General features: G+C 46.3%; 1 protein-coding gene across 3 annotated transcripts in view; it reads right to left on the bottom strand.

Annotated features, from left to right (window-relative positions):
* lin52 (lin-52 DREAM MuvB core complex component) overlaps positions 1 to 19,956 on the bottom strand; it is a 66,949-nt gene that overhangs the window by 36,170 nt on the left and 10,823 nt on the right. Inside the window, exon 5 of one of the 3 annotated variants that reach the window (XM_038774136.1) lies at positions 14,775 to 15,666. The exons of the other annotated variants lie outside the window; for them this stretch is intronic. Within the exon in view, the coding sequence (XP_038630064.1) occupies positions 15,665 to 15,666 (2 nt within the window). The 3' untranslated portion in view covers positions 14,775 to 15,664. Of the gene's footprint in view, positions 1 to 14,774; positions 15,667 to 19,956 lie in introns of those variants that run through there. 3 annotated transcript variants of the gene reach the window in all.

The following is a 19,956-nucleotide window of genomic DNA, read 5'->3' as shown; positions in this document are numbered from 1 at the left end:
AAACAAACAAATTAGGACAAAGAGCAGGAGAAAATTTGTTTTCCATACAGGCGATTTATTGTGTGTCTGCGGTTTGCGCGCAATAACCAGATTTAGTGAATGATGCTAACATTTAAGAATAGGTTGGATGGGTGGTTGCAGAAAATGGGGAATAAAGGGATATATGATCAAGACAGGTAGTTGGGATTAAAATTTGGATGATGGCCAAACGCTAACACAGACTCTTTGTGACAAATGGTTTTTTGTCTATCTCTGTAAAAATGGCTGCTTTGTTTAAACTTTAGCAGGTTCCATGAATCTATACCCCTTTACCCCTGAAAAACATTTGCACCAAATAAACTGTCAGAATCATATTCAATCATCTTCAGGAGTTTCCAAAGTCTCAGAGTCACCTGACGGACTGTTTTATTCTGCTCCAACTCAGCTAATTGACTCAGTTAACAGCAGTATAACTGCATGTAATATACACCTTAAAGGTTAGGCCCAAAGGTGTTTAACTGCCTTTTCTTGATCCATATTGAATGTTTTTGAGATCTTCTCCATGGATCGCCACCTTGATGTGATTCCTGCTCCAATGATTCCTTGAGCAATGCTATCAGGAGCTCTTCGCTCCTGGTAGGGCCACACATGTGGCAAGGTCAGAGGGGAGGGGGAGGTGCCAGGCGAGGTCTGTCAAAAATGTCCTCAAATGAAAAAACAGGCGAAGGAAGATTGTACATTTCACTGGCTACAAAAACGGAAGAAGGCTGCGGGGCAAGGTGGTTCTGGACATCGTGGCGCGACATCACTGAAATCTGACCACCAACCCCTTGGGGACGTGTGGACAATGACAGCGCTCGAAGGTCCCCAATGCTAAATAAAGTCAACCACAGGCTTCAACCAGGGCCCATTTTGCAAGTCATGTGGCATGAAGAATTGGTGACGGGGGCACAGGTGAGAACTTGGAAGCCCCTAGTCACAAATCTGCACATAAATGGCAGATGCATGAAGGTCACTGGTGTTGGAACCGAATTGCCTTTGGGCAGCAGCACCTGTGATTGAGCCATCCCTTTCAGGATGCCCTCTGCTCACTCCAAATGGGAGAGAACAAGAAAAGATGCCTGAATATAGGCACTTTCTCCGAGCTGGGGAACCACACTCTTTGGGATTACCATCTTCCTCATCAAGGTAAATGAAAACTTTAAATTTGGCAACTTTGATGTAAGAACACTCATGGATAATCTCAAGAGTGACCATCTGGAAAGAAGAATTGCAATCGTATCACGTGAGTCATCAAGGCTCCAATTTGACATCACTGCTCTCAGTGAGACCTGCCGTCCTGGGGAGGAACAGCTGAAGGAACAAGCACGGGGATACACTTTCTACAGGAAATTAAAGACAGACATCAACCCTTGTGGTCACAGTTGATTTTGCCATCCGAAATAGGATCTTGGATGCTGAAATACGTGACCTCTGAGAACAAAAATGAGCTGCCTTCATTGTTTTAAAAAAAAACATTTTATTAAGGAATTTATGATTTATAACAATAAACAATACAAATGAAATGGCAACACGGTGGCACAGTGGGTTAGCCCTGCTGCCTCACGGCGCCGAGGTCCCAGGTGTGATCCCAGCTCTGGGTCACTGTCTGTGTGGAGTTTGCACATTCTCCCCATGTTTGCGTGGGTTTCGCCCCCACAACCCAGAAGATGTGCAGGATAGGTGGATTGGCCACGCTAAATTGCCCCTTAATTGGAAAAACTGAATTGGGTACTCTAAGTTTATATTAAAAAAATACAAATGTACACATAGTTCAGTGCGCAACACATCTCTCCATCTCCCATTGTTCCCACCTACCCTAAACAGAAAGTAGCCTAACTCCCCCCTCCCTTAGCCCCTAACCCCCCCTCTTTATTGAATCTGCTGACAGTTTAGTTTCCTCCGAAGAAGTCGATAAACAGCTGCCACCTCCGGACAAACCCCAACGTCGATCCTCTCAGGGTGAATATAATTTTCTCAAATCTGAGAAACCCAGCCATGTCACTTAACCCAAACCCCTGATTTTGGGAGCTTCGAGTCCCTCCACGCTAATGAGATCCGTCTGCGGACTACTAAGAAGGCAAAGGCCAAATCGTCAGCCTCTCGCCCCCTGGACTCCCGGATCTTCCGACATTCCGAAAATCGCCACCTCTGGACTCGGCGCCACCGTTGTGTTTAGTACCGTGGACATGACATCAGCAAAACCGTGCCAAAATCCTTTAAGCTTCGGGCATGCCCAAAACATATGGACATTGTTTGCTGGCCCTCCTACACACCTCACACACTTGTCCATATCCCAAAAAACTTGCTCATCCGTGCCACCGTCATGTGTGACCACCTTGAATTGTATCAGGCTGAGCCTGGCACATGATGAGGACGTGTTGACTCTGCTCAGAGAATCCTCCCCTCCCAGCTTATCTTCCCATTTATGCTTTAGCTCACCTATCTAAGTTTCCTCTCACTTCATGAGTTCTTTGTAGATATCCAAAACCATCACCTCCCCCATCCCAGCTTTAGAAACTATCTTGTCCTGTATCCCCTGTGGCAGTAGAAGCAGAAAGGTTGCAATCTGCCTTCGCGCAAACTGCCTTATCTGCCTTATCTGCAGATATTGAAACCCATTCCCTAAACATGGAAAGCTCCCATCAATAAATAGATCCCCCAACCTCCCAATCCCTGCCCTCTGCCACCTCCGAAACTCATCTAGCCTCCTCGGGACAAACCGGTGATTACAACAAATTGGAGCCCCAACCGACTCTCCCATATGCTTCCGCCACTGCCTCAGACTCTCAGGGCCACTACTATCACCGGGCTTGTGGAGTACCGAGCCGGTGAGAATGGCAGAGGAGCCATTACCAATGCCCCCAAACTTGTACCTTTACATGATGCCACCTCTACCCGCTCCCACACCGACCCCTCCCCCACTACCTGATCATGGCTATATTTGCCGCCCAATAGTAATTACTAAAGTTCGTCAGCACCAGCCCCCCCCCCCCCCCCCCAGCTTCACTCCAGCAGCACTTCCTTTACTCGCAGGGATTTACCCGCCCACACAAAACCAGAGATCACCCTATTCACCCGCTTAAAAAAGGCAGTTGGTATTAAAGTACCAGCCGTCCCGAACACCCTCCCGTCCCGTAAAGTCCCGTACCAGCCTCCTCGGACAGGCACCGGAATGTGGCGACTAGGGGCTTTTCACAGTAACTTCATTTGAAGCCTACTCGTGACAATAAGCAATTTATTTTTTATTTATTTTTAAGTAGGGAGGCAGTGGAAAACAAACAGATCTCGGGAGGACCGTCAATTTTACAGGTTGTACCCTCCCCGCCAGTCACAACCGGAGCATGTCCCACATCTGAAAGTCCTCCTTCCTTTGTTCAACCAGCCGGGTCAAATTTCTGCTCCCATCCCCGTGCCACCTGGATTCCCAAGTATCGAAAACTCCCTGTTCCACCCCCTCCCCCCACCTCCGGACTTGCCCTTTCCAGTCCTTTGATGCTCTCAGCGCCATCGCCAATGGCTCTATGGCCAAGGCAGACAACAGTGGGGAGAGAGGCCATCCTTGCCTTGTCCCTCAGTGCAATTTAAAGTAGTCCAAGCTCAGCCGATTCGTCCGCACACTCGTCACTGGTACCTGTTACAGCAACCAAACCCAGTCAATAAAGCCCTGCCCAAACCGTCCCAGGACCTCCCACAGATAACTCCATTCCAGCCGGTCGAAGGCATTTTCCGCATCCATAGCGACTACTACCTCCGCCTCCCTCCCCTCGGAGGGCATCATGATCACATTTAAAAAAAATATTTTTATTCTCCTCCTTTTTCACATTTTCTCCCAAATTTACACCCAACAACATAAACAATAATCAGCAACAAATATGCCAATCCCCATATCAATAACAACAATCCCATCCTCCCACCAAACCCCAAGCATTAGCCCGCATGCTCACATAAACAAATGACAAAAGGAATCAGGAATCACCCATAGTCACCAATAACACACACAGCTCCCCTCCCGCCAACCCGCCCCAACTAATGTTCGATGTTATCCAGTTATTGAAAGTGCACAATGAATAATGCCCATGAATTGTAGAACCCCTCCATCCTTCCCCCGAGTTCAAATGTAACCTTCTCAAGAGTCAAGAATTCCAACAGGTCCCCCCGCCACACCAGGGCACAGGGTGGAGACGTTGCTCTTTAACCTATCAGGATCCGCCTTTGGGCGATCAACAAGGCAAAGGCTACAACATCTGCCTCCGCACCAGTTTCCAACCCTGGCTGGTCCGACACCCCGAATATGGCCTCCCAGGGGCCCGGGTCCAGTTTCACGTGCACCACTTTAGAAATTACCCTAAAAACCTCCTTCCAGTAATCCTCTAGCTTTGGACAGGACCAAAACATATGAATATGATTAGCACCCCCCTCCCCCGCAACATTCACACACATGTTCTACTCCTTCAAAGAATCAGCTCAACCTCGCCCTCGTGAGCTGTGCTCTGTATTCCACCTTCAGCTGTATCAGCCCCAACCTCGCGCACGAGGTGGAGACGTTCACTCTCCGGAGCACCTCATACCAGAACCCCTCCTCCATATCCTCTTCCAACTCTTCCTCCCACTTTGCTTTGATCCCTTCCAGTGGTGCCTTCTCCCCTTCCAAAATAGCTCCGTAAACTGCTGACACTACCCCCTTCTCCAGTCCCCCTGTCGTCAGCACCTCCTTCAGCAACGTGGAGGCCGGCTCCACTGGGAAGCTCTGTATCTCCTTTCTGGCAAAATCTCAAATCTTCATGTATCTAAACATTTCCCCCTGCTCCAGCCCATGCTTTGCTTCCAGCTCCTTCAATCCTGCAAACCAACCCCTAAGAAACAAATCTTTTAGTGTCTTAATCCCCTTCTCCTCCCATTTCCGAAAATTTCCATCCCACTTCCCTGGCTCAAATCTGTGGTTCCCCCGTATCGGCATTTCCCTTGGCCCTGCCCCCAACCCGAAGTGTTGGTGAAACTGCCTCCAAATTCTCAATGAAGCTATTATTACCGGACTCCCTGAGTATTTCCCCGGAGCTATCGGGGGCCGTGCTGTTGCTAGTACTTTCAGCCCCGACCCCCTGCACAAACTCTCCTCCATTCTGACCCATTGGGAATCAACCCCTCTGACCCAGCTCGGCACCTTCTCCACATTCACCGCCCATTAGTCCATCAGGTTCGGGAGACCCAAACCCCCTGCCTGCTTTCCCCTCTGTAGCAGCACTTTTTAACTCTGGCCACCTTCCCTCCCCATATGAACGAAGTAATCATTCCCTCAATCTCTTTGAAAAAAGTATTTGGCAGGAAAATCGGCAGGCATTGGAAAGTAAACATAAATCACGGCAACACGTTCATTTTAACCGCCTGTACCCTACCCACCAGTGGCAGAGGGAGACCATCCCACCGTGCCAGATCAGCTTTCACTCTCCCCACCAAATTAGGAATGTTGTACCTGTGGAGCCCCCCCCCCCCCACCCACTCCCGAGCAACCTGCACCCCCAGGTACCTAAAGTGAGTCTCTGCCTTAAGAAAGGGCAGCCCCCCCGACCCCTGCCCGAGACACCACAAAATACTCACTCTTGTCTAGATTTAGTTTGTACCCCGAGAAAGACCCAAACACCCGAAACAGCTCCAATATTCCTCCTATCGACACACTTGGTTCCGACACGTATAACAGCAAGTCATCGGCATATAAGGACACCCTATGCACTATCTCCCCGGAACTATTCCTTTCCATACCCCCGAACATCTTAATGCGATGGCCAACGCCTTCATGATCACATTTAGGAGCCTTCTAACGTTGGCCGTTAGCTGCCTGCCTTTAACAAACCTAATGTGGTCTTTCCCTATTACCTCTGGAACACAGTCCTCTTACTGGAGGCCAAAATTTTGGCCAGCAATTTGACATCAGTAGCCTTCAATGTTGGCAGAACAGCCCAAGGTCGCAGGCCAGCATAAAAGGCATGTGTGGGAAGAGAAATTTCAAAAGATCCAATAATATACTGACCATTGTGACAAGCCACCAGTGCCATTAATAGATCAAGGTCAAATGGGTAAAATTCCCTTCGCTCAGATGATGGTGTCTCACTTCTTAAGGATGGTAATGCCATCCATCAATGCAGGAAAGAACATTCAACAACTCAACATTAAATCCACAGTGGCAGCTGATACTCCCAAGTTTATCTCCCAGTGCCATGGGTGAACCCCCATCAATGGGAGAGATAAAACAAGTAATCAAACAGATGAAAAACAACAAAGCACGTGGTTCTCATCATATTCTAGCTGATGTCTTCAAAGCTAGCTGATCTTTACTCACGTAAAAACACCATGCACTTCCGGTGGTGTAAAGTAGGGGTAAGACATGCACGAGGTGGCTCCCGTTAGAGTACTGCACCTTTTACCATTTTCTCTCAGTTTCAGGGGGCATTTTCTTTTGAAAACCCATATAATTAATGGAATAAGGATCCTATATGATTGAAATGCCCAGAAAAGTAAGGGGAAAGAATTGACTGAATTGGAGGCCTCTCAGAGCTTGTTGGCAGTTAAAATGGTGGAGGCAGCCTCTGCAGCTCCGGCCACTCCACCATCAACTGGGATGCTCACGAGTACCTTGGCAAAGGAACTTGATAAACACTGGTGGGTGGTTTTGGAGGACCCCCAGAAATCAATGGAGGAGGCCTGGGCCCCCATCCAAGTGGTCTGGAGAAAACCACTGAAACCGTGAAACTCCATGGAGCCATGGTAAAAGATATGGAAGTGGCCCTTTCAAGACACAGTGATCGGATTGCCTCACTGGAAGCGGAGATGTCTTTGGTGGCTAAAACAAATAAATCATTGAAAGCCAAGGTGAATGACCTAGAGAATACGGTCCAGGGAGGCAAAACATTCAAATTATTGACACCCACAGAGTACTTCGCAGAGATGTTCGGTAAGATGGTGGGGGAGGGTGGATTCATGCCCCCCGGATTGGATCGAGCCCATTGTACACTCCGCCAGAAGCCCCGCCCTGAGGATCCACCACATGCGATAATTGCGAAGTTCCATAACTTCAAAGAGAAAAAGAGAGTTCTGAGATGGGCGAAGGAGCATCAAGATTTCAAAGGGGAAGGCCATGCCATCAGGTTTTACGAAGAAGTGGGAGCGAAGCTGGGGAATAAGAGGGCTGCGTTCAACAAAGCCAAGACCACCATGTACAAAAGTGGAGTCGGGTTCGGTGTGGTGTACCCAGCTTGGCTTAGGAAGACTTTTATGGCAAGGACTATTTATTTGATGCGCCGAGAGAGACGGACTCTTTTGTTAACAGGGGTTATGTACAGTGTGATTGAGTTTTTTGGGTGTTGGGAATGGACATGTTGAATTATTGGGGTTCCATGTTTAGTTTTGACATTTTTCTGTTCATGTGGGGTTAAACATTTCACAGTTTGGGTTTAGGTTTGGGGTTTAGTTTTATGTGGGGTTCTGTTCTGTCTGTTGGGAGCTTGCTCCCTGTTCCGGAACGGAATAGTTTATGAGGTGTTAGTATTTCGTTGTTTGTAACCATTTTTCTTAACTCTAGTTGGAAACCTCCCCGCTAACCTAAGAGTTAGTTAATGTTAACGCTTTTGAAGGGATGGCTGCAGCTCATTATAGTTTTATTGATAATAAGCTTAGAGTTCTTGTTTTGTTTCATTGTTTGTATTTACCGTGCCTCTATTTGAATGCATATTTGGGTGTGGTAGTATTAGAGGGCAAGGAGGGATGGGGTAGTTTGTTGACGCTGCTTGCAGATTTTTCTGTTTAGTCTTGTGATTGGGTTTGGTGGCCGTCTTGGGTGGGCCTGGTTGTTGTACCTTTTACGTATCTTTTGGATAATTTCTCTTGGTGGAAATGGCTGACTCTGGATTGAAGGAGGATGGGAGACCCTCAATTTGTTTGCTCACCTGGAACGTCATGGGGTTGAATGGACCAGTAAAAAGATTGTGCGTACTTGCTCACATTAAGAGTTTAGATTCCGATGTGGTGTTTTTGGAAGAGACCCATTTGTGGGTCAGAGACCAGACAAGGCTGCAGAAGGGGTTTGCAGGACAGGTCTCTCATTTAGTCTTTGATGGTAGGACCAGCAGGTGCGGCAATTTTAATTGATAAAAGGGTTCAGTTTTCTGCCTCCAAGGTCTTGGCCCAACCTCAATGACAGACATGTTATTTTCTGTGGCTTGGTGGGCACTTCGGTGGTTCTAGTTAATATCTGTGACCCAAACTGGGACGATACAAATGTTATTAATAATCTGCTGACCTCGCTCCCCGCCCCCAAATCAGGCAATACTAGCGGAACAATGTTTTTGTGGCATATAGGTTTCTCCTCCCTTCTGTTGTGGCAGCTGGTTACTCAGCGATTGTGATTCTGGACCATGCCCCGCACCTTGCTGATTTTGCACTAGTCAGGTCCCTCCCAGCATCTACCTAAAAGATTGCACACAACATTATTAGCAGACAAGAAATTTTGTGATCTCAAGTTCGGGACGGCACAGTGGTTAGCACTACTGCATCACAGTGCCAGGGACCCAGGTTCAATTCCTGCCTTGGATGTGTAGAGTTTGCACGTTCTCCCCATGTTTGGGTGGGTTTCCTCTGGGTGCTCGGGTTTTCTCCCAGTCCTAAAATGTGCAGGTTAGGTGAATTGGACATGTTAAATTACTCCTTCGTGTCCAAAGATATGCAGGTTAGGTGGGGTTACAGGTTAGGGCGGGGGAGTGGGCCTAGGTCGGGTGCTCTTTTCAGAGGGCCAGTGTAGGGTTGATGGGCCGAATGGTCTCCTTCTGCACTGTAGGGATTGTATGTCAACTGCCATTGGGACTATATAAAATTTAATATAAGAACATAATGACTAGGAGGAGGAGTAGACCATCTGGCCCCTCGAGCCTGCTCCGCCATTCAATGAGATCGTGGCTGATGTTTTGTGGACTCAGCTCCACTTTCCGGCCCGAACACCATAACCCTTAATCTTCAAAGAACTATCTATCTTTATCTTAAAAACAATTAATGAAGGAACCTCAACTGCTTCACTGGGCAAGGAATTCCATAGATTCACAACCCTTTGGGTGAAGAAGTTCCTCCTAAACTCAGTACTAGATCTACTTCCCCTTATTTTGAGGCTATGCCCCCTAGTTCTGCTTTCACCCGCCAGTGGAAACAACCTGCCCGCATCTATAAGTGAGTCACTCTCATCTTTCACAGGGAAGCCCTTAAGATGGTCCTCAGGGGGGAGATTATCTCCTATAAAGCGCACATGGTAAAGATAGCGAGGGTGGAACAGCAGAGGTTGGTGGACTCTATTCTTGAGGTGGACCACCAGTACTCACTTGGCCCTACCTCGGAGTTGTTGGCAAGTAGGAAAAAGCTGCAAACACAGTTTGAGCTATTGTCAACAGAGTGGTGGGCCATCTGCGACGCTTGAGGGGCATATTTCATGAATACGGGAAGAAGGCCAGTCGTCTTTTAGCTCACTGGCTTCCCAGGAGATCATACAGTACGCAACTTAAGTGGCAACCTGGTTTTGGCCCCATCTCAGGTTAATGCGGTTTTTGAATCATTCTATCGGGGTCTCTATAGATCGGAGCCTCCGGCTCTGGTATCAGTCATGGCTGACATTTTGGACAGCTTGTCCATCTCAGTGGTGGAGGTGGAGAGGAGCAATGAGTTGGAATTCCTGTTGGGCCCAGAGGAAATATAAAATGCATTGGGTTGACGCAGACTGGTAAATCCCCTGGCCCGGATGGCTTCCTCAGTGAATTTTACAAGAAGTTCAGAGAGCAGTTGGTATCTTTAATTCTGGACATATGTTTTTAAAGGAATTTCCAATTAAGGGGCAATATGATGTGGCCATTCCACCTATACCTGCGTATCTTTGGATTGTGGGGGTGAGACCCACACAGACAAGGGGGGGGGGAAATGTGCAAACTCCAAATGGATGGTGACCTGGGGCCTGGATTTTAACCCGGGTCCTCAGCGCTGTGAGGCAGCAGTGCTAACCACTGAGCCACCGTGCTACCCCATTCTGGATATGTTTAATTCCTTATCCCCAGGGTTCAGTACCCTCTACCCTCACACAGGTCTCTATCTCCTTGATTCTCAAGAAAGATAAAGATCCAACAGTATATGGGTCGTATTGACCTATCTAACTCTTAAATATGGATGTTAAGTTACTTGCCAAGAGGGCAGCACGGTGGCGCAGTGGTAGCACTGCAGTCTCATGGCGCCGAGGTCCCAGGTTCGATTCCGGCTCAGGGTCACTCTGTGTGTGGAGTTTGCACATTCTCCCTGTGTTTGTGTGGGTTGCGCCCCCACAACCCAAAGATGTGCAAGGTAGGTGGATTAAACACGCTAAATTACCCCTTAATTGGAAAAAATGAATTGGGTACTCTAAATATTTTTTTTAAAAAAGAAAAAAGGAAAAAAATACAGTTACTTGCCAAGGTACTATTGTGACAGTGACCCGAGGCAAGGATTGACCCCGGGTCCTCGGCACCGTGAGGCAGCAGTGCTAACCACTGCGCTGCCATGCTGCCCCTATGGACTTGTTTTTGGAGGGGATTTAAACTGTGTACTTGATCCTTAGTCGGATCGATCTAGGCCTAAATCATTGCCTCAATTGGGGGAGGCTAAGGCACTGTTAGCTTTTATGGAGCAGATGAGATGTGTCAGGACCCTGGCGGTTTTTACTCCCAAATTTTCCATTTTTTCTTCATGTCCATAAGGTGTATTCTAGGATAGACTTTTTCCTGCGTTTGATAGGGTGGATCTCTCCTTTCTTGGATTGGATTTGTTTATTGTCACGTGTACCGGGGTACAGTGAAAAGTATTTTTCTGCAAGCAGCTCAACAGATCATTCAGTACATGGGAAGAAAAGGGAATTAAACAAAATTCAAGAAAATACATAATAGGGCAACACAAGATATACAATGTAACTACATAAGCATTGGCATCGTATGAAGCATAGAGTGTGTAGTGTTAATGAGGTCAGTCAATAAGAGGGTCATTTAGGGGTCTGGTGACTCTTGTGTAAGGAAGGTGGAAAACTCGGCTATAGTTATTTTGGGTCATGCTCCACATTTTGTGGACCTGGTTCTGGAGTCCTCTAACGGAGTCGGCCTCTGCGCATCACCCACCGTGGAGGTTGGATGTAGCATTGTTAGAGGACAAAGGGTTCGGTGGGCACGTCTCCTGCCATTGAGGAATGTGTTCCACATTTTGTGGACCTCGTTCTGGAGTCGGGCTCCGTGCAACCTCCACCGTGGAGGTTGGACGTAGCATTGTTAGAGGACAAAGGGTGCTGTGGGCACACGTCTCCTGCCACTGAGGAACATGTTGGGTTCAACAAGAATGAGTCTGTCTCACCCTACATGCTGCGGGAAGCCCTTGAGGCAGTTATTAGAGGGGAGATAATCTCCTATAAGGCACCTATAGATAGGACTGCAAGGACAGAGCGGCAATGGCTGGTGGTGGCGATCCTTGAGGTAGACCACCGGTACTCATGTGATCCTACCCTGGAGCTGCTGGCGAGCAGGAAAAAGCTGCAGACACAGTCTGATCTGCTATCTACGGGAAAGACGGTGAGTCAGCTGCGGCCATCAAGGGGGGGTATTTTGCAAATATGGGGAAAAGGCCAGCGTCTTTTAGCCCACCAGCTCAGGCGGCTTCCTGGGAGATCATTCCGTTTATGGATTTGGGTAGCAGCTTGGTTTCCACCTTGGTTAATGTTAAAGCGGCTTTTGAGGCAATTTATAAGAGTCTTTACAGGTCAGAGCACTCGGAGGGGAGATCGGGCACGTCGACATTCTTAGATGGGTTGTCCTTTCCAATGGTGGAAAAGGAGAGACGGAATGAGTTGGAGGCCCCGTTAAGCCCCGAGAAGATTCTAAAAGGTATGGGATTGATGCAAACAGGTGAAGCTCCCAGTCCAGATGGATTCCCTATCAAGTTTTATACGAGGTTTGCAGGCCAACTCATTCCATCGATGGTGGACATGTTCAATGATTCCTTCCCCCAGGTTCATTGCCCGTGATGCTCTCGCAGGCTTCTATCTCTTTGTGCTGACGGAGGACAAGGACCTCGGAATGTGGGTTATATCAACGTATATAGTTATTAAAAGCAGACGCCAAACTACTGGCCAAGGTGCTGGCATTGCAACTGGAGTCCTGTGGAAGATCAGACAAGCTTTGTTGCCGGGAGGTGATTTTGGAAGACCAGTCAGGTTTTGTTAAGGGTCAGCAGTTGTTGGCCAATATTCAACGGTTGTTGAGTATCGTTCTTTCCCCCTCTCCCATGCCAGAGCCAGAGGTGATTGTATCCTTGGATGCCGAGGAGGTGTTTGATAGGGTGGACTGGTGGTACCTTTTTGAGATCCTTGGGAGTCTGGTGAGCAAGGTCAAGCCTGACTTCCAAAGTGGGATAACCTTCCCCTGTCCTTCGCGGGCAGAGTCCAGACTATCAAAATGAATATCCTCCCGAGATTTTTAAAAAAGTATTTCCCCACATTTCTTCCTAAATCCTTTTTGTGAGAGTCAATAAGCTGATAACTTCCTTTATATGGAGAGGTACGGCCCCAAGGATTCGTAGGGCATTTCTTCAGAGGGATAGGCAGTTGAGGGGGTCTAGCTTTGCCCAATTTGCTTTTATATTATTGGATGGCCAAGATTGAGAAGATTTTGGCGTAGTTTAGTGGTCCGAGTGCCATTTGGGAGCGGATGGAGGAGAGTTTGTGCAGGGGCTCTAGTCTAGGTTCGCTGCTGATGGCCCCACTCTCGTTTTCTCCGGTGAGATATTCTTCAAAGCCAGTGGTTGTGTTCTCTACAAGGATATGGAAGCACTTTAGGCATCATTTGGGGCTTAGATCCATGTCATTGTTGGTCCCTATCTGTGAATACCATCTATTTGTGCCGTCGAGCTTAGACTCAATGTTTAGATCGTGGGGGGAAGAGGGGTCTTGAGAGACTTGGGGACTTATTTGTGGAATGGCGGTTTGCAAGCCAGGAGGAGCTGGCAACAGAATTTTAACTCGCTGGAACGGATTTGTTCATATACCTACAGATTTGTAATTTTGTACGAAAGGCCTTTCCGTCATTTTCAATGCACCACCTTCATCCCTGCTGAGGAGGATTCTATCTTTAGCAGAATCTGGTAGGGGAAATATTTCGGGTATCGATGGGCAGATCATGGCAGTGGAGTTGACCCCAGTGAATGGGGTGAAGGTGTAGTGCGAGGGAGAGCTGGGACCCATTTTGGATGAGAAAGTGAGGAGTAAATCCCTTCACAGGGTAAATCCTCGTCTTCCTGTGCACGGCTCAGCCTGCTCTAGTTTAATATAGGGCTCACCTACCTAAGGCTACGATGAATGGTTTCTTTCTGGGGATAAAAGATAAGTGCGAACGGTGTTCTAGGGGGCCTACTAATCACATCCATATGTTCGGTCGTCCCAAGCTGCTAAGATTTTGGGTCTCCACCTTTAGTACCATGTCAGCGATTTTTAATGTCGATCTGGAGCTTTGTCTGCTTGTCAATTTTGGGGTGTCGGAGGCGCCGAGGCTGCAGAGGGGGAAGAATGCAGATGTCTTCGCCTTTGCCTCGTTATTAGCCCGGAGGAGAGTTCAACTGGGGTGGAGGTCCTCTATTCTGCCCAGTGCCTCGGCATTGTTGGGTGACCTTGTGGATTTTCTATATGGAGAAGGTCAAGTACACCATCAGGGAGTCGGTCGAGAGGTCCTACATGAGGTGGCAGCCATTCATCACCTTCTTTAAGGAATTTGTCACCATCAGTTGTTTGGCGGGGGGGGGGGGGGGGGGGGGGGGGGGTGTTATTTAAGGGGGAGAAGGTTTTTTTTAAACTTTCATTTTTTGGATGGGACTTACATGGCTGGTTGGGTTTTGGCTATATTGTATTGCGTAACATTCGTCTTTTGGGTTGGTAATTTGTTATAAATGGAAAATCTGTAATAAACATCTTTCCCAAATAATATGGGATTTAAAATGTAAAAATTTTTTTTTTTTTTTTTAAAAGAGTAACCAATTAATTTTTTTTCCCCAATTAAGGGGCAATTTAGCGTGGCCAATCCACCTACCCTGCACAGCTTTGGGTTGTGGGGTTGAAACCAACGCAGACACGGGGAGAATGTGCAAACTCCACACGGACAGTGACCCAGGGCCGGGATCCAAACCCAGGTCCTCAGCGCCGTAGTCCCACCTGTGCCATGTGCCGCCTCATAATATGGGATTCTGATAGAGTACATAGTGAGAAACGGTTTCCATTCGCAGGAGGATCATAATCAGAAGAATACAGATTTAAGTCAATTGCCAAAAGAACCTGGGAGGGGGGGGGGGGGGGGGGGGGGGGGGGGGGGGGGGGGGGGGGGGGGGGGGGGGTGGTGTCCTTTGTGCGTGTGTGCACGCGCGTGGAATGTACTGCCCGAGAGGGCGCTGGAAGCACATTCAATAATAACTTTTTTAAAAAAGGGAATTGGGTAAATACTTGAAAAAGGGAAAAATGTGCAGAGCTATGGGGCAAGAGTGGTGGATTTTGATCATTTGGAGAGCTCTTTCAAATGGCCACCTTCTGTGCTGTACAAAAATTGCACAAAAATTTTAAGTACTGACACGGCGAATTTACCATTGCAAAGATGTGACCCTGACACTGGTCCTGAAAAACACTGAACCCACAAGGTACCTATATCCAGGAGATCATAAGTACTATAAAACTGAATCAATTTAAATGAAAAACATTTATTTTCAGTATCTGGAGAAACAACAAATAGAAGCAGAATAGCACTCATTCAAATTTTTCAGGTGTTTATCCAATTCCATTTTAAAATCTATTAAGGATTCTGCTAACACCACTGTTCAATATCCTATCAACTTTCTGCATCAAAAAACCTTTCCTGATTTATGCCTTCATTCTTTATTTGACACCCTTAAATTTATGCTTTCGAGTTACCAACTCACTGACCAGTGAAAATGGCTCCATGGTTGGACTATGAATAAATAACCATTTTTTACCCAGTCTAAAGAAGGAATATTCCTAAAGGTCCTGATCTCTCTGGATTCTTTATCTTTATTCATGAGCACTTTTTGTAAAGGAAGTTTAGTTGGATCTTTGAGTGAAATTGGACAGCCTGAATCCATTTCCTAATCCTCACCAATTTAAAACACAATCCTATCAGATGTCACTATTTTTCAGTCTTACTAAGAAGGGTTACAAGGATGGCTAGTTAGAAAAACTGAAATAGATATTAAAAAGTAGACCAGCATATGCACCCATTCTGTTTCGAAGAATTTGCTGGTAAAAGAGCCAAGTGTTCCATTCCAAAGCAATGGATACTCAGTCAAATAACCACATTCGCCAGGTGTTCCAGGGAAAGGTTGAGTCCTCCTCAAGGTCATGGAGACAGGGTCATTCAGTCACAGAAGGGAGTCATTTGGCCCGCCGAGTCCATGACGGCTCTCTGTAAAGCAATCCAGTCAGTTCAATTCCCACATTCTATTCCCATAGCTCTTGGAAGTTTATTCCCTCAAGAGCCTATTCAAATTCTTTTCGAAATCATTCATCGTCTCCACTTCCATTACCCTTGTGGTGAGAGTTTCAGGTTGTTACCAGTTGTTCTGTTAAAAAAAAAAGATTCTTCATCCCTTGCCCAAAACCTTAAATCTATCCTTGTACCATCAGCTAATGGGAAAACAATTTTTCGTTTACCATAGCCTGTCATAATCTTGTACATCTCTATTAAATGAAATGGAAGAATGAAAATTGCTTATTGTCACAAGTAGGCTTCAATGAAGTTACTGTGAAAAGCCTAGTCGCCACATTCCGGCGCCTGTTCGGGGAGGCTGGTACGGGAATCTCCCCCAAGTCTCATTTGCTCCAAGAACAACTCCACCTCCAACCTAACTTTGTAGCTAAAATCTTCCATCGTAGATCACAGAATTTACAGGGCAGAAGGAGGCTATTCGGCCCATTGAATCTGCCCGGGCCCTTGGAAAGACCACCCTACCTTCGCCCACACCTCCACCTTATCCCTGTAACCCAGTAACCCCACCTAAACTTTTTGGACACCAAGGGCAATTTAACATGGCCAATCCGCCTAACCTGCACATCTTTGGACTGTGGGAGGAAACCAGAGCACCCGGAGGAAACTCACGCAGACACGGGGAGAATGTGCAGACTCTGCACAGACAGTGACCCAAGCCAGGAATCAAACCTGGGACACTGGAGCTGTGAAGCAACTGTGATAACCACTGTGCTACTGTGCCCACCCCCCCCCAATCCCTGGAATAATTCTGGTAATTCTACTCTGCACCCCCTTAAAGACCTGCATATCCTTCCTTAAGTGTAATTACTAAAACTGGACACGATACTCTAATTGTGGCCTAAGAGAACTTTATAAAGGTTTAGGATAACTTACTTGCTTTTGTACTCAATAACTCTATTATGAAGCCTATGCTTTCACATATGCTTTGCTCTAGTTCTCTCTAAATATGTTCTGCCATCTTCAATAATCTATGCACATACACCTCCCCAGCTTCTCTGTCCCTGCACACTCTTTAGGACTGCACCATTAAGTATAATTTGCCTCTTCATCGTCCTTTTGCCACAGTGTGTCACCTCAGACATCCCTGTATTCAATTCCATCTGCCATTTGTCTAACCATTCTGTTAGTTCATGTCCTGCCAGTCCATTAGTATCACCCTCACTGTCTGCCCCCTCTCCAAGTTTGGGCAAAATCAGCAAATTTTGAATTTTACTCTGTATTCCATTATCCAAGTCATGTCAATCTGATGAAGTAAAGCATCCCATTGCTGGCGAGAAGAGGGTTCGATCATAACAACGTGTTGCATTAATATATTAAAACATATCAAGGCATTTCATACAAGCGGCGCCAAACAAAATGAGACACCGAGTCAAATTAGGAGATATTAGGGAAGGTGACCAAAAGCTAGGTCAAGGTGGTTGGTTTTAAGGAGTACTTAGATAAAGAAAGAAAGGTAAAGAGGTTGTTAGAGGGAATTGCAGAGCATATCATTAGGCAACTGAAGGCATCACTACCAATGGTGAAATGCTGAAAATTGGCGACGTGCAAGATGCCAGCACTGGAGGAGTGCAGAGATCTCGGAGGAGTGCAGAGCTGGAGGAAGTAACAGAGATAGGAAGGGGTGAGGTTATGGAGGGTTTTGAAAACTAGGAGGAGAATTTTGAAAAGCAAGGCAGGAGCCAATATATGCCAGGAGACAAAGAGGAGATAGATGAATGGGACCTGGTGCGAGTTAAGATACAAGCAGCAGTTTGGGATGAACTCAGATTTGAGGAGGATTCAAGGTGGCAGGTCAACATGGAATAATGTGTTGGAATAATCACGTCTGGAGGGAAAAAGTGACTTGTAAGTGACAACCGTACTTATGTAATTCATATTCAGAGGCAATCCTGTGAAAAATCAAGGAATATCTCGGAAGTTAAATGCCTATCACTATTTTAATTGGTGAAAAATATTTTCTGGGTTGCTAATCAGACTCAATCATTTTGAAGGAATGTCTGCACCTTTTAAAAAGGTGCAGACATGGTTATGTGATTAATCAATGCCACATATTTTTGGGACTTGCAAAGACCCAGGAAAAAATTGCAGAAGAGATGAATGAACAGGCAGGCCATGGTGAGATATAAATGACCCTTGAGAATGGGAGTTTTCTCTCCACCTCAAAACAAAAAAAAAAGAGTGAAAATCACTATAAACCTACTTTAGTGAGCCCTCCAACAGCACAGCTATGCTCAACGTGCCCCATAAATTTAATTCTAAATATCTCATCATTATAATTGCTCCGTTAGTTTGTACTTCATGTAGCTACAATTGTTTCACAAATTGGTCTGCTTTGTTCAAATTATTTCCCTTAATGGGTTCATTGGATTCAATGGTCAGTGTCTTGAAAAGACTCCCAGGGATTTTCCAATCCTCCAAATGCTAAATTCTGTTAAAATAAAGAGCATTTAGCTGTTTTTTTCCATGAAGATAGGCTCAAATTAATGTCTCAGCACAATCAAGGGAACTGCACTTTAAATGAACAAGTCTTTTTTACATAGTTTTGCTGTTACCTTGCCACAAGCCAGTTGAATTGACACTCGAGCTGCAAATTTGAGGCAGCGGTACCACCTTGTGGTGATAACTGCTGCAATCAAGTCCTCTTGAGTTTACAGATTTAGAAATTTTATTCAGTGGGATGTCTGGCACATTCAAAGCTCCATCACCATGCTTAAAAGTCTCTAATTGATAATTCAATTTACCCAATATGGAATGAGTAATCTCTCTCACATTCCACTTATCAAAGTCCAGATACTATCAGTGCAAATTAACAGAGCTAAAGCTTGGGGCCAAGTGTGCATAGGGTACTGCTGAAAGCAACTAAAATTACAATTTTCAAATACCAAGTCTACCATGACACCTAGGAGCCACCTCAGCACAAAGTCTTACTTATTTGCCCGGACAGTAGGATGTTCAAAGATAACAGCGTATCCACTACTAGTCCTAAAATCCCATGATATCACTAATGTCAGTGTTGGCTCAGTAGTAATCACCTCTGAGTTAGAAGGTCGTTGACTCAAGCCCCACCCAAGGGACTTGAAAACATAGGTCCGGATTTTTGCTCACAAGCCAGATAAATAAATAAATAATCTTTATTGTCACAAGTACGCTTACATTAACACTGCAATGAAGTTACTGTGAAAAGCCCCTAGTCGCCACATTCTGGCGCTTGTTCGGGTACAGAGGGAGAATTCAGAATTCTCAGCTGGTACGGGAATTGAACCCGCGCTGCTGGCCTTGTTCTGCACAGATAGCACGATGTTGGGAGATTTTCCAGCTTGCCGCAAATGCCTTAGGAGAAATCCATTCTGGTTATTTACTTACTTACAATCCCTACAACGCAGAGGGAGGACCATTATGTCTACACTGCCCCTCTGAGAGAGCACCCCACATAGGCCCAATCGCCACACCATCCTTGTAACCCCACCTAGCCATAGGATACGAAGGGGAAATTTAGCATGTCCAATCCACCTAACCTGCACATCTTGGACTGTGGGAGGAAACCGGAGCACCCAGAGGAAACCCACGCAGAAACGGGCAGAACTTGCAAACTCCACACAGACAGTCACCCGAGACCGGATTTGAACCCAGGTCTCTGGCGCTCAGGCAGTAGTGCTAACCACTTTGTCATCGTAACTCCCCCATAAGGCACAGTCTTCCTTCGGGTGGTGGGGGAAGGTATAAGCTGCAGTCGGGTTGCCACTCCCTGGATGCTGATCGCAGGTGGCAATAGAACAGCCCAGTGCCAATGAGACCCATTTAAAAGGCCCGCCTCCTTTCTGTGTAGCTTCCTTATAAGAGGGACAGATTGCCTTTAAAAGCAAAAGGTTGGCGGAACCACGTACTCTCTTTAATGCTCAGCCCTACAAGATATCATGTAGATGAGGCGGCAGAATGAAATTTGTGTGTTTCCTATCTTTACTGGAATTGATGCAGACACCTTGCGAATCGCGAGCCCTGCACCCGAATAATGACCCAGTCAAGCCTCAAAGAAGATTGCAGTCATATAATTTCCTGTTGATTTAATCAACTAATCATTTCTCAATAAACTTGCAGTAATTATGCTCTCATCATGATACGTTCAATTATTAACACCATCACAGATTGAGGTGGAATGCATTTTCAGTCACCATCCACATTATTAAAGCTGCCCCAGAACAATGTCAACATAGTAATCTAATTTCGGGTATCTATAACAGTTGTAAACTCTACAAGCACTGCTTTGGGAAGGTAGGAAATCAACTAAACTCAATTTACTGCCTTGTAATCATTCCCAGGGATTAATTTATTCTCCATATGAGAATAATTCTCCTCATGTGAATCG

This window comes from Scyliorhinus canicula, chromosome 2 (assembly GCF_902713615.1).
Source record: "Scyliorhinus canicula chromosome 2, sScyCan1.1, whole genome shotgun sequence".
Classification (NCBI taxonomy): Eukaryota; Metazoa; Chordata; class Chondrichthyes; order Carcharhiniformes; family Scyliorhinidae; genus Scyliorhinus; species Scyliorhinus canicula.
The sequence above is the reverse complement of the archived record's forward strand: the minus strand, read 5'-3'. Positions and strand labels throughout refer to the sequence as shown.